This window comes from Lycorma delicatula, chromosome 7 (assembly GCF_047948215.1).
Source record: "Lycorma delicatula isolate Av1 chromosome 7, ASM4794821v1, whole genome shotgun sequence".
NCBI lineage: Eukaryota > Metazoa > Arthropoda > Insecta > Hemiptera > Fulgoridae > Lycorma > Lycorma delicatula.
Window position 1 is genome coordinate 6,036,329 of NC_134461.1, and position 12,875 is coordinate 6,049,203.

At 32.1% G+C, this 12,875-nt stretch overlaps 1 protein-coding gene across 1 annotated transcript in view; it reads left to right on the forward strand.

The window, feature by feature from the left end:
• The window catches only part of LOC142327872 (voltage-dependent calcium channel type A subunit alpha-1-like), a 136,058-nt gene that overhangs the window by 95,207 nt on the left and 27,976 nt on the right, over positions 1–12,875 (forward strand). Inside the window, exons 21-24 of the mRNA XM_075371231.1 lie at positions 3,532–3,636; positions 6,679–6,801; positions 8,577–8,699; positions 10,916–10,981. Coding sequence (XP_075227346.1) covers positions 3,532–3,636; positions 6,679–6,801; positions 8,577–8,699; positions 10,916–10,981 — 417 coding nt within the window. The remainder of the gene's footprint in view (positions 1–3,531; positions 3,637–6,678; positions 6,802–8,576; positions 8,700–10,915; positions 10,982–12,875) is intronic.

A 12,875-nucleotide genomic window follows, 5' to 3' on the forward strand; every position in this document is an offset into this window, starting at 1 on the left:
CTTCATGCTATATCAAACAATATCTTCTTCACCCTAAAGATTTCTCAATATAATCGGAAGCGATTGGAAACGTAAAAATTTTTGCTTTGAAAGCGAATAATTCAGATATCAAGCTTTTTAATGAAAACACGAACTGTGAATAAAATGTTTTTATCACGTACTTGTAAATTCAAATTCGAGTCGTTTAAATGCGAAAATACATCAGTTACGTAAGCCAACAGCAACATATACTCATTATTCTATAAAAAAAAAAAAAAAAAATTGAGAATGGCGTTTTTTTATCCGGGAAAAATATTATTAATTCATCTTCTAATTGCAATAACCGGGTTAATACTTTCTCTCGCGATAGCCGTCTGATTTCTGTATAGAAAAAAAGACATTTCGCCCATTTCATCGCATAAATTATCAAATACCTGTTCTGTAACGGTCGACTTTAAAAAAATATTAACCATTTTTACAGCTTTATATATAATTTGTTTGAGATTTTCCGATATATATTTTGAAGCAAGAGCATGTCTCTAAAGGAAGCAGTGTGTTTATACCGTCCTTGGTGTAAGATAATCTTTTAATTTTTTTCAGAATTCTACTGTTCTTTCCTGTTACCGCCTTTGCATCGACATAAAAAAGGCATTGTTCTGTTGCACGGTCAGTTATTGATTTCCAAAACATATTTTCTTTGATTGATCTGCCCCTATCGCATTCATATTTCACAGAACATAAGAACTGAGAAATGCTCGTCTCGTATGTTGTTTCGTCAAATTGAATATTAAAAAATTCACCTGAACTCTTTTGTTGAATTATCTGATCGTGAACATCGGCACCCTTGATACTGATGTCATCGATTCATCGATTCACCTTGATACGGTGTTGCTAAAAAGCGGAATTTTTTCAATTTTTTTGCTTCTTCCACGCCTATTAAAACCACTGACCGTATCGATTGCAGCAGGTAATATGCGGTTTTCTGTAATCGTATGGAGTTCGGAGTATCTTAACTACTCTTAACAATACCAGATAAGATGCTTCAAGTGTATTTTTATCAGAATAACTCGATAAATAAATAGAAGACTGTTAATTTCTCGCAGTATCTAATTTTCTTTTGAAAAATTCCACGTTTGCTTTTACGATCCGGATGTTTAATTTCCAGGTGTCGAATTAATTACGATGACTTCGTGCTTTTATCGGAGAGGACTTCAAAGCAAAGACAACGCAATAAGGGTTTTCATCCTACGAGGTAAAACCATAATTGAAATAACTGTCAGTGTACAATCTTGTCTTTTTACCAATATTTACTGGATGTAGATAGCTAACTTCGTTTTTTTCACAAATTTATCCGATTTGCATAATAATCTAATTGAAAAAAAAACTAAAAAATCTAATTGAATCGATACTAAAAAACCGAAACCTCAATTATTACCATTTTAAACGAAACTACGCTTTTAAAAATTTAAATAAAGTCACCAAACGCACGCTTTGCATTCGAAACTAAACTGACATTCTGCAATCCCTTACGTCTCTTTTATACTGCTGAGAGCACGACGTGTTCAAACGTACCTTATGCATGTTCGAACATGACGCTCTCACAACGAATATTACACAACATATAAGGAGTACCTACACATCAAGTTGGAACTTGTAAATCGCTCAAGTTTGTATACTTCATACATGCATGTTCATAGCCGTGGCTATCAACGCAGCTAAATAAGGTCGAGAATTATCAACCCGTTTATTAGTGCCAACTTAAAACCAAATTTTCCACTTAAGCGGATTCACTTACTACATGAGATGTTCCAGATATCGTGGAACCATAAGATCGTAACGGGTGCAACTCAAATTATTAATCTACATTAATAATAAATTATTTATCGTCTCCAGTTAAAGCACCAAAAATAGTGTTTTTACCTACTTCGAAGAAATGTACGGTATTACTTTTGGTCGCACGGTGTGATTGTTGGGAGGGGGGGGGGGGAGTGCCAATGAATTTACTTAAAGTTTTGAGGCATAAGGAGTACGAAAATACTTTTAACGTGTAACATTTTTTAGCTCGAAAATCTCCAAAATACCGTTCACGTATAAACGTTTGCGTTCGAAAATCTCAAAATTACGATATCGATGTCATAGAAATTTAGATATGCTGTAGTAGTGTATCTTTAGTTGTACAGAAAGAAATTTGATGGAAGATTGGTCGAGTCGTTCTTGAATTAGGCTCAACTTTTAAGGTAGACAACTGACAAGATAACCTCAAATTGCGGTTACGTTGTCGGTTGTAGACTGCGTAGTATGTATTTTTCATACGCGCTTATGTAGTGAGTCACAGAGTTGAAACTTGATGCTTGTGTGTAGGGCCTACTCGTTAAACGTACGTTGTATTCTGAAAACCATTGCGTTTCTGACTGCGAAACAACGAGGGCATTGGAAACGAAAAGCCGATCTTCTTGCACAGAACTGCGCTAGAGTTTTTTTTTTTCTGACCGAGCAGGTGAAGTAGAATCGACCCCCATTCCGAAACAAATCAAAATGTAAAGCAAAAATTTGGGTCGATCTGACAAACCGGTGACCAAATTAAGTTTTTACCTTAAAATTTACACAGTATTAAAACTGAGAAAAAAAATTCCTAGTAAAAAATGTAGAACCCCAGTCGAGCAGTTTACCGAATGGGTTTAATTTATGATGTATTTAGAGTATAACTAGCAGGTCAGGGCTCGCTTCGCTTGCCCTTTCCGTCTAGCCAGGGGTCTCACGGTTGTGATACTAATACTGTCACGTATTTGTGGTTCGACAAGGATATTGAGAGATTATCAAACATAAAAATGTCTTACGAATACAATTTATTACTCTAAACTCTATATAAACAAAATTAATAGTAAAAATAATAATAATAACGATTGTGATGATCCTGGTGGCAATGCTTATGATGATGGTGATGACAATACGTACATTAACATACAAAATAGTAATTATAATAAAAAGGATAAGATTTGTTTAAACTTCACAACTTTCCCCAAGGGGGTTAGATCTCAATCTACGGCTTAAAACGTTCCTTGGGATAACGAATGTATTTTGAAAATTTGAAAGCGATTGGCGAGTAGATCCCGAATGATGCTGACACAGTCAGAACCCGCTACTAACTTTCGCATTTATATATTAAACTGCTATAAAAAATCTTTTTTCGTTTTAGAATAAAGATATTTTCTCGAAAATTTGAAAAAAGTTTATGAAACAGTCCGAGTCCTATTTAAACATCCTTGCTCGTTAACCACCTCATATAACATTTTTAATATCGGTTTCAACTTGAAAAACAGATAAATTACAATTAATTTAAACAAATTCTTCTGTCAGATCCAACCCTTTTTAAAATGTTCCCCTGTCAATATAATAGCAGTAATTAAAAATGTTTTGACCTATGTCATTATTCAAAATCATTCAAAATCATTATATTGTATTATATTTATTACGGACAAAAATATCAATTATGCAATTTTTTAATTACTTATAATTTTAAAAATATATTTGTTTTGTGTTTTTTTTTTTCAGACAAAATATATTCAAACCGGATCACTTTATATTATAATAAACATGATATTTTCACTAATCTACATTGCTGAATGCGTTTTAAAAATCACAGCGTTTAAAATTTCAGTAAGTATTTATTAAGATCATCCGTATCCGTATTTGGCTAAGAATAGAACCAGGCTTACCTACCTGCATGCACCGTTCGTTTCATCCTACCAAAAAATAAAAAAAAATAATAATAAACCTCGAATGACGCATCCAAAAAGAATCAAAGACACAAACGTTTCTGGTTTTTTACAGAATAAAAAAAAGCCCGTTCCATTTTACAGTCGACCAATATTTAGTACCTTTGAATTTTTATTGCGATTTACGTTTCTCGCGCTAGATTACTGAAAGAAGTACTAAACATTTACCTTCTTTAAACGACATCAAAGATCCTATAAATCAGCACGAGTCCCATCTGAACCTTTAAACTTCTGATCCTTTATTTAGTGCATACCTGCTGTACAGGCGGGGTGGATGAAACATATCTCGATAAAGATAAGAACAACACGAGCTTTTGGCAATCAAAGAGATATCCCCGCCCTAAGGAGGGAATAACAGTTTAACGTACCGTATGATCGGAAACGTTCACAAAAGGATTTTCAAAAAATCAAACGGGTATTAGATATCGGCAACCTATCCGTCGTTCATCGATGAATGACTTTCGTGAACGTCCGTTTCACCAACAGTTAAGTAAGTTTCATAAGTCCTGTTTATTACGTAGGCCTACATTTTTTTTTTTAAATACTAATTTTGTGACCGGTTTCCAGGCGATGTTGGACTACAACCTTTTTTTTATCTTCTATATTTACGAGCCAAACGTCTCTTTAATCCGGTTTCAATCTTTTATTTAGTTTGCCCTGTCTATCTTAAATTACAATTATTATCTTTACAATTTATAAATCCCCGCCTTTTTTATAGGTCTAATTTTAACTTCAGCGTTTACGAAGAAATAGACCGCGTAACAAAAACGAATACGAAAACCGGTTACATTCAATAAACCGCCCTCTAACTGCTTCCGGAAGAATACAAAGGGAAATTCTTCAACGACAGCAGAACGTGTTTCATCTCAAAGGAAATAGCATCTCGCTTTTAAAAATGCAGCATCACAAACGCCACGGATGGAGAAAACGATGACGTTGATGCCGCTTTCAAACACAGTTGTGACATTAAATATTTATCCAGTTGTAATTAATATTTATTCGGTTTAAATTATCTACGTGGAATTCTTTTATGTACTGGGAATTTTTATTATTGAAATTACAATTTTATTTTAACTAGTATATATCTTATCAAATTATCTTTTTTTTTACAAGATCGCTTGATTTTTTTTTTTTTGTAAATAAATCTTATTATTATTATTTATCAAGTTGTTTTTCACAAAAACCTTTTGAAAATTTATAGTGCGGCTTACATCGAGCAAATATGTTTACAAATATATATCGGTATACATATTTTTTTTTTTTTACATAACAAAAGTGATTTTACTATTTCTATGAATTAATTTTAAATCAAAAAAACTGTAATACCTACATACTTCCGGTACCAGTAGCAGCTCGGATATAGGCACTATGGAACTGCGGCACCCCTATTTCCATTTGATATTATCGATAACATTTAATAAAATGAGTCCTTTTTTCTTTAATTCTTTCTTTATACTTGTACAATATATAATCCTTAAGCTTAGTGTCAGTAGCCATCTGCCAGTTCATGAAAAAGATACAAAAATCTTAGTAGAACTGTGCACTTCACAGTTCCAACGGCGTGGTGTTTGGCTGTTGTGCTTATGCGCACATAGGAAGTTACACGCGAGGCTGCGAGAGAGAGAGAGAGAGAGTACTGTCGCTCCCGCAGTGCCAACCCTAGCGTGCTGGTGGAAGGTAGTTTTTTTTTACGCCGCTTGTGTATGGAACGTTCCTTGTTCGTTCTTTTTTCTAGTTTAATCTGCGGAAGGAACATGAAATCGGCTTGGTTGTTTTTTCAGCAGTGATCAGAAGATGGCGGAAAGCAAGGACTCTTTGATCGCCAAATCTGTCCAAAAACACGCCTGAAGGGCGAAAGAGAAGTGAATTAGTAAAAAGTAATTATGTATTTGTTTCTGTGTACATAAAAATGTATATTAAGCGCCGTTGGACTACAGTGTTTTTAAGCGGACATTTTATTAACTTATTATCTAATAATACTAAAAAATGTTATCTGTATTGACATTTTATTATTTATTTGGTTAAGCCGAATACGGTTTTTAAGCGCAGTTTGCTTAAAACCGAGTACCATATTCTTTGATGTGATAAAGTGTAGGATTAGATTATTATCCTGCTTCCAGCTATCCTATTTGATTCATTTTTTCGGTTTTTTACTTTGCATAAAACTTTAACCGTGGCCTTGAAAAAGCCGAGTAAAAAATTTTCTGGAACAGCAATCGCACTAATTTTAACTATCCGCCACTGTTCAGTACGTAAATTGAATTTTTTTAGCGAATAGATTCCATTTTTTAACAGAATTTTTAATACGACGAGAAGTTTCAAAAACACCAAAAATGTCATCCGTTTACTCCAACTGAAATCGCGAGAAATATTGAAATTGTCTTTTAGCTTTCGTTTTTAGATTATCCGTGAAAAAATCGGCTAGAAATCCAAAGAGGACAGTTATCATTGATGTTACATCTATTTTGCTTTATGGAAAAGAGTTTTGTTTTATATGTAAAACTTTCAACCTTATATCCATTTCTCTATTCTACAAGAATCAACAGATCCAACTATTAATCGATCCTTCAAAATCAACATTGTCTCTGAAGTGAATGTTGAAATACAGTGAAATAAAATAAAAAGGTATAAAAATTTTACAGATCTGAAAAATTCAACTTTTTTAAAATTGCTATTTAGATCAAAGCTATCTTTAATTAAAAAATTAGGTGTGATGGATCAGAAATATTACCTTGGATTTCTCTTCGGAATCCAATTTTCAATAAAAAATATCTAAGACCGCTGCCCTTAAATACCAGCTCTACACATTTTCCTTCACATGACATCCTTATGTTTACAGATATTTTAATAAATCTTTATGAACGCAAATAATATTTTGATAAGCCAACGAACAGTATGAGTAATGTTATTTTTCTTTTTTCAGAATTTTTTGAAAAGTTCATGGAATATATTGGATTTAGTTATAGCATTATCCGGCTTAATCGATTTATTTACTTGTTTGTCTGAATGGAGCGGTATACTTAACGGCGATGAAAACATTATAAATGTAAGTATACGTCGAAGTCTTAAATTTACTGCACGCAAACAAACCAAAACGGTAAACTACTCCTGGCATTACCTGCGGGTCCTTTTCTCAGGCAGGTCGATCGTTTCCTTCCCTTACCGTTCCCTTCGATAACTGTCATCTTCTTTCTTTTAAAGGTAGCGTGTAAATCGTGTAAAGTTCCATTTGCTACACTTTTTTGGCGACTTCTACTCGCCGGCAGGACAAGATTTCTTTATCAGAACTCTGTGGAATGGCAACCGCCTACGAGAGGCCCAAGAACTCTGTTTTCTGACCAGGAGAAGCCAAAAAAAAAAACCGAACGGCAGTCGAGATGCCTAAATGCCTTCTAATATTTAAGGTTTACATTAGCGTTTCACGATCTTAGATAACATACACAAGTTTATATCTCGATTTACACATGTAAATCGATATCATATTTATATTAGTACCCTTATATAATTCATCGTAAGTTTTTTTCCTTTTTTTTGGAACAAGTTACATTAAATTTGTAAGCTATTATTTTGTAATTTATCACAGTAGAACTTGGAAAATGCACACAGACGAAGAACATTATCTCTTGAAAGAGGTGTTAAATCAGAACGCTAAAATTCAACATCAAAACTTACCGACGAGACCGTAAAATGAATTAAACAATTATTTGATAGAATTAAACAAATGCGGAAGTTTTTTAATGCAAATCTTTTTTTCAAAATTGTCGTTTAAACGGCCAAAACGATTTACGCTTCTCTCTAAATTTTAAACTCTGAGAAATTTTACCAGATATCAGTTTGTTGAACACAAGACTTTATTTAACCACTCGCCGTAAAATTACATCCGATTAAAAAAAGATCGATTCGATTTTTTCTTATGAAATTATATTTTTCATCCTATCTTAATCAACATCGTAATTTCTACTAAATTAAAAATATTTTTTTATCAGTCTTCATTCTGAGAGTCGTAAAACAAACGTAAGATGATTCGATACGCTACAATCCTTCAGCTTTATTTCGTGTTTGACCTTAATACGGATCACATAAAAGTAAATCGTATCTTAACGCACCCAAAAACATTAAGAAATTTATAAGTACACAAAAACACCGATAATGATATTCCGAAAGATTAGACGTAATTCAAATGAAATACGTTCTTAAATAATCGTCTGTCTATTCAAGAACTAAAAACTTCCAGCGATATCGTTAACCACTAGCGTGAGAATATAATGCCAGTCGCTGAATACGCTCACACGAGCAATTGAAAACATTTTGAGGTAATTGAAGATACATTCAAAAAATTTGGTTTAGTTTGCCGATCCAAAATTTATATTTTTAATCATTCTCACTGCCGACTGTCACAAATGATAAAATAAGGTGAATTTAAATTTAACAAGTCGAAAAAAATATTGTTTATCGTAAATTATTTCAATAACAAACACCCCAAGAACTATTACCAAATGGTATCGCATTTAATTAAATTTGTTATTTTATCTGGATAACAAAGCCGAACTCATAAACACCAATTCCAACTCGAACGGAGGCTTTAAGCGCAAATATCACAAAGATGTATTTTCTTCTGCACAAACCCAAAACCGGCAAACAAATTCTCACAAATTTGAGATACAATTTTATAACACGCTAAATGCGGTATAGTAGTAAAACTCATGCAAAAACAAGGATTTAAAAAAGTAATCCATATATATAGTAATAATGTGTCATATTAAAACGTGTGAAAATGTTAACGTTTAATATTAGTAAAAGGTTATCGATTTTTATTTCCAGGAAATAATGATGGTGGCCTTTGATACAAATTTACTGAAGACTCTCCACTTGTTTAAATTCTTTAGATTTGTTACACATTTGTATGTAAAAAGAATCCTCTGGGCTTGTAAAAAGTCATTTAAGGTAAGCGCATTTAATTATTCTAAGTAAATTTACCTTTATAAATAAAAAAATACCGATTTATGTTTTTATAAAGTTTCTCTCTACTGTAGCAGCAAAATTAATATTTATAAGGTCTTTCGTTTACAATATTTTAATTTTTTATTAAAACAAATATCAGGATCGCATCAGTATTAATGCATCGGTTTCCAAATAAATAATAAATTTAAAAACAATAGAAATTATTAGTAAACGCTTATCTGTTCACTTTAATCGCGTATTACTGCTAGAAAGGGCGGAGACTATAAAAAGAGGTTGCTTTTCTTCTACCCTAATTTACCAACAGTATACGTCCTTAGATATAAACATGAATTCTATTAAATAGAAAGATTGGTACTTACGTATACCGCCACCGCAGCTACAGCTTTATTTAAAATTGAGTATTTATTTTATTGAGTCTCTTTATTAATTTTAAGAAATGGTTATTTATATTTATTTATTTTATAAATATAATTTAACCAAACTTAACCTACGCTCGCTCCTTGACTAATTAACACCGTAATTTTTTGAGTGTTTATTTAATAAATTCAGTAATTATTGTTAATTAAATAATAAATAATTGCAATAATTACTGAATTTATTAAATAAATACTCAAAAAATTACGGTGTTAATTAGTCAAGGTTAGCGAGCGAAGCGAGCGTAGGTTAAGTTTGGTTAAATTATATTAAAATTAATAAAGAGACTGTTTTGAATCTATTTTAAACTCTATATCGGCCCATTTTCCACCGAAATTCAATTGACTTCTTTGTTTTTAAATAAAGCTGTAGCTGTGGTGGCGTTAATACGTAAGTACCGAAAGATTATATAAACTACGTTTATCGATTTCAATAACCGACTCGCTTTCTATAGTCGGGTAATTTTTAGGATTCTCTATCTAACGGGACACAAAACATTTTAAATCTGGATTCAGACCGGTTCAGGCTTAGCAATTTTCACATATAAAAATTTAATTTATCATTATAATAAAAAATAGGGTGTCGATCTGCGTTTGCCAAAATTAATAAATTTTATCACTTGTTAAAAGTAATGTGTGTAATGTAGGAGAATGTTAAAAATCAGATGGGTGGATAAAGTTACAAATGAAGAGGAATTGCGGCAAATAGATGAAGAAAGAAGCATTTGGAAAAATAAAGTTAAAAGAAGAGACAGACTTATAGGCCACATACTAAGGCATCCTGGAATAGTCGCTTTAATATTGGAAGGACAGGTAGAAGGGAAAAATTGTGTAGGCAGGCCACGTTTGGAATACGTAAAACAAATTGTTAGGGATGTAGGATGTAGAGGGTATACTGAAATGAAACCACTAGCACTAGATAGGGAATCTTGGAGAGCTGCATCAAACCAGTCAAATGACTGAAGACAAAAAAAAAGTTAAAAGTACGATTTAACGCTAGCTAAAAGTACGATTACGCTTTAACAATGTATAGTAGTTATGCATACAGATAACGTATCTACCTGTCCGCACAACTTTTTTCCAGTTAATTAAAAACCGTCTAGTCAATCAAAATCTTATTTCAATTTTGAATCCTTTACTAATCTATCTCTGAAAAAGTTCTATTTAAAATTTGAATACAATCTGTTTACTATTAGCTTTTCTTTATGTAATGAAATATTTTACAGCAGTCTAACCTCATGTTTACATAGTCGTTGTTTTTTAGTTATTTATTCACCGATTTTGACCGCTTACATTCTATATGTTACATTAGATTTTAATTCTAATAACTTAGGATTAAAGATTATAACGAAAAGAAAAAACAAAAAGATACAAAAATAATAATAGCGGTAAAAGAAAACAAATATTCAGAGGACATAAACATTACTTGTTATGTTTTAAAGTACGCCGACCCTGTTTACGACTCGATTGTGAAGATCTTCAAAATAAAACATATAGCCGGTTAAAATATTCTACATTCTACTCGTTTTGCAGCTCGATAAAGAATAATTTAAATCAATTTTTTTCTAGACTACAATACGATTTGATTTGTGTTGTAGTCCACATAGTATACAGACTAACACGACGCTTCTGTAAATGCGAATTAACTGACCGCACTTAAGGTATTAACTTCATACTGAAGTTTTACGACTTTTGTCGTAAGTTGTAAAAATTGTTATAAATCTAAATCTATTCTATAATTAAACGATTACGCTAATAATGAACATTTGTTTTTAATTTTTGCAGGCACTTCCTTACACATTATTCCCGATCGGTTTACTTTTTATCGTTTACGGAACAATTGGAAAAGAGGTTTGATTTTTATTATCTTATTAATTAAATACCGATGGCTCAATGAGTTTTGTTTGTGTGTGTATGTGTACTTTTAAGACGCGGGCGCGCGTGCGTCTTAAAAGCAATCATTCAATCTTTTCTTGTGTAAATCATATGAAAATAATTATATATTTTTTAAATAAAAGAGACCGTAACTGCTATCGAGTTACATTATCGAGCGAATAAATCATTTAACATAGACAGAGCACAAACCTTTGTCGCATCTTTATTAAATTATTAGACTAAAAAAAGATTTAAAATTTCACATAAGATAAAACGCATTATATCATTACACACTTGATAAATATTAAACCGCTTCCAACCTTATTCAAAAATACTGGATTAAATAGATTAAAATATCATACTAGATTAAAAGGATACGGTTACTTAATAGTTAGATTTTGGATCCGGAGAGAAAGCAGGCGACATTTTAAAAAATCTTTAAACCCGACTAGTTTTTTTGTGATAAACACGGATATGCTACTGTATTGTTACTCTACAGACATAGACATGTCTGAAATCAAAGGAAATTCATTAATACGTTCTATCGATCGACAGTTCTTGGAATTAGCCTTTCTACAAGATAAAGGTTGTAGATATAAACACACTTACAATCATATCACCTGAACAAAAAAAAAAAGGGAAGATCGCTCGGGGGATTTACAATGCGTTGCGTGAAACGAACTCACGAAGATCCTCATCTTACCCTACCTTTTTTGAAGGCGATTCAAAAGAACTCTACTGTTAGGCTGATATCCAAAGTTTGTGTCAATACACTTACTTTTTATGACAACTAGCGGTAGGATCCGATAATTTCATTGTTTTTACTCTGTTTGATACACCAACATTTGCAGTCCTGGCAGACATTTCAAGTTTCTTAGGACATGCGTCGATTTCCTCTGTTATCAGACTTTCATAAAGGGAATGAGAATCCTCTGATTTTCTAAAATGCAATCTATTACCTAATAGTATACGTTATGTAATTTCTTCCGGTTCTGTTTTAAACTGTTCCCAAACCGCAAGGTTCATAGTAATACCGATATAATGACTGCAGGTGACCTGATGAGTAAAAAAAGAATCGCCCCTTAAAATGACATAGCAAACTCAAAAATAACATGTTTCTAATGTCAAGCTCAGAAGCAAAAGTAAGAAGCGAACAGTTTCCTGTTAAAATCTTCACTCGACATAATTCACGGTCGCATATCAGTACGTCAATCTTTTTAGTGAAATGTAGGTTATATTCAGTCCTCTGCCACGTTAACTGTATAGTATTTGGCTACATGATAAACATAATTACTATCAGAGAAAGCGCTCTGACTGTAGCCTGTTGTATATTAAATTCTTTACGTGCATCGCATCCGTGAGAAAGACTGCAACAGAACGTGTAAAGCGAAAAATTAAGCCACCCTTTTATACTGAGAAGCGATCTGTTGTATGCAGCGCTTCAGCTCATCAAAGAGATAGGTTGCAATAAAAAATTATATTTACAGTTTATTTACAATTAAATTATACTTACAATTATATTTACAGCAAAAAATTAGTCGTAGATCTTTTCATAATTTCAGACAAAAAAAGACTAAATAAAACCAAAATTTAATGTTAGCACCAAAGAATTTTTTTTAATTTTAAAATTTGCTTGTGCAAAAGCATTAAATTGTGCTCAAGCTATTCTTTTTACTGAATATGACACGTTTTTTTTAATATCGGTAATGAGTAATGAGACGTAAAAATAAAATAATTGTAAATAACAAATTAATATTTACGGAACTAAAACTTACAATTACTAAGTTTCATTTTACATTTAGACTCTCATCATCCTTTTTTTTCATTCATTTAGTCTTGCAAATTGTGATTTTGTGTGCGCATCATTTTC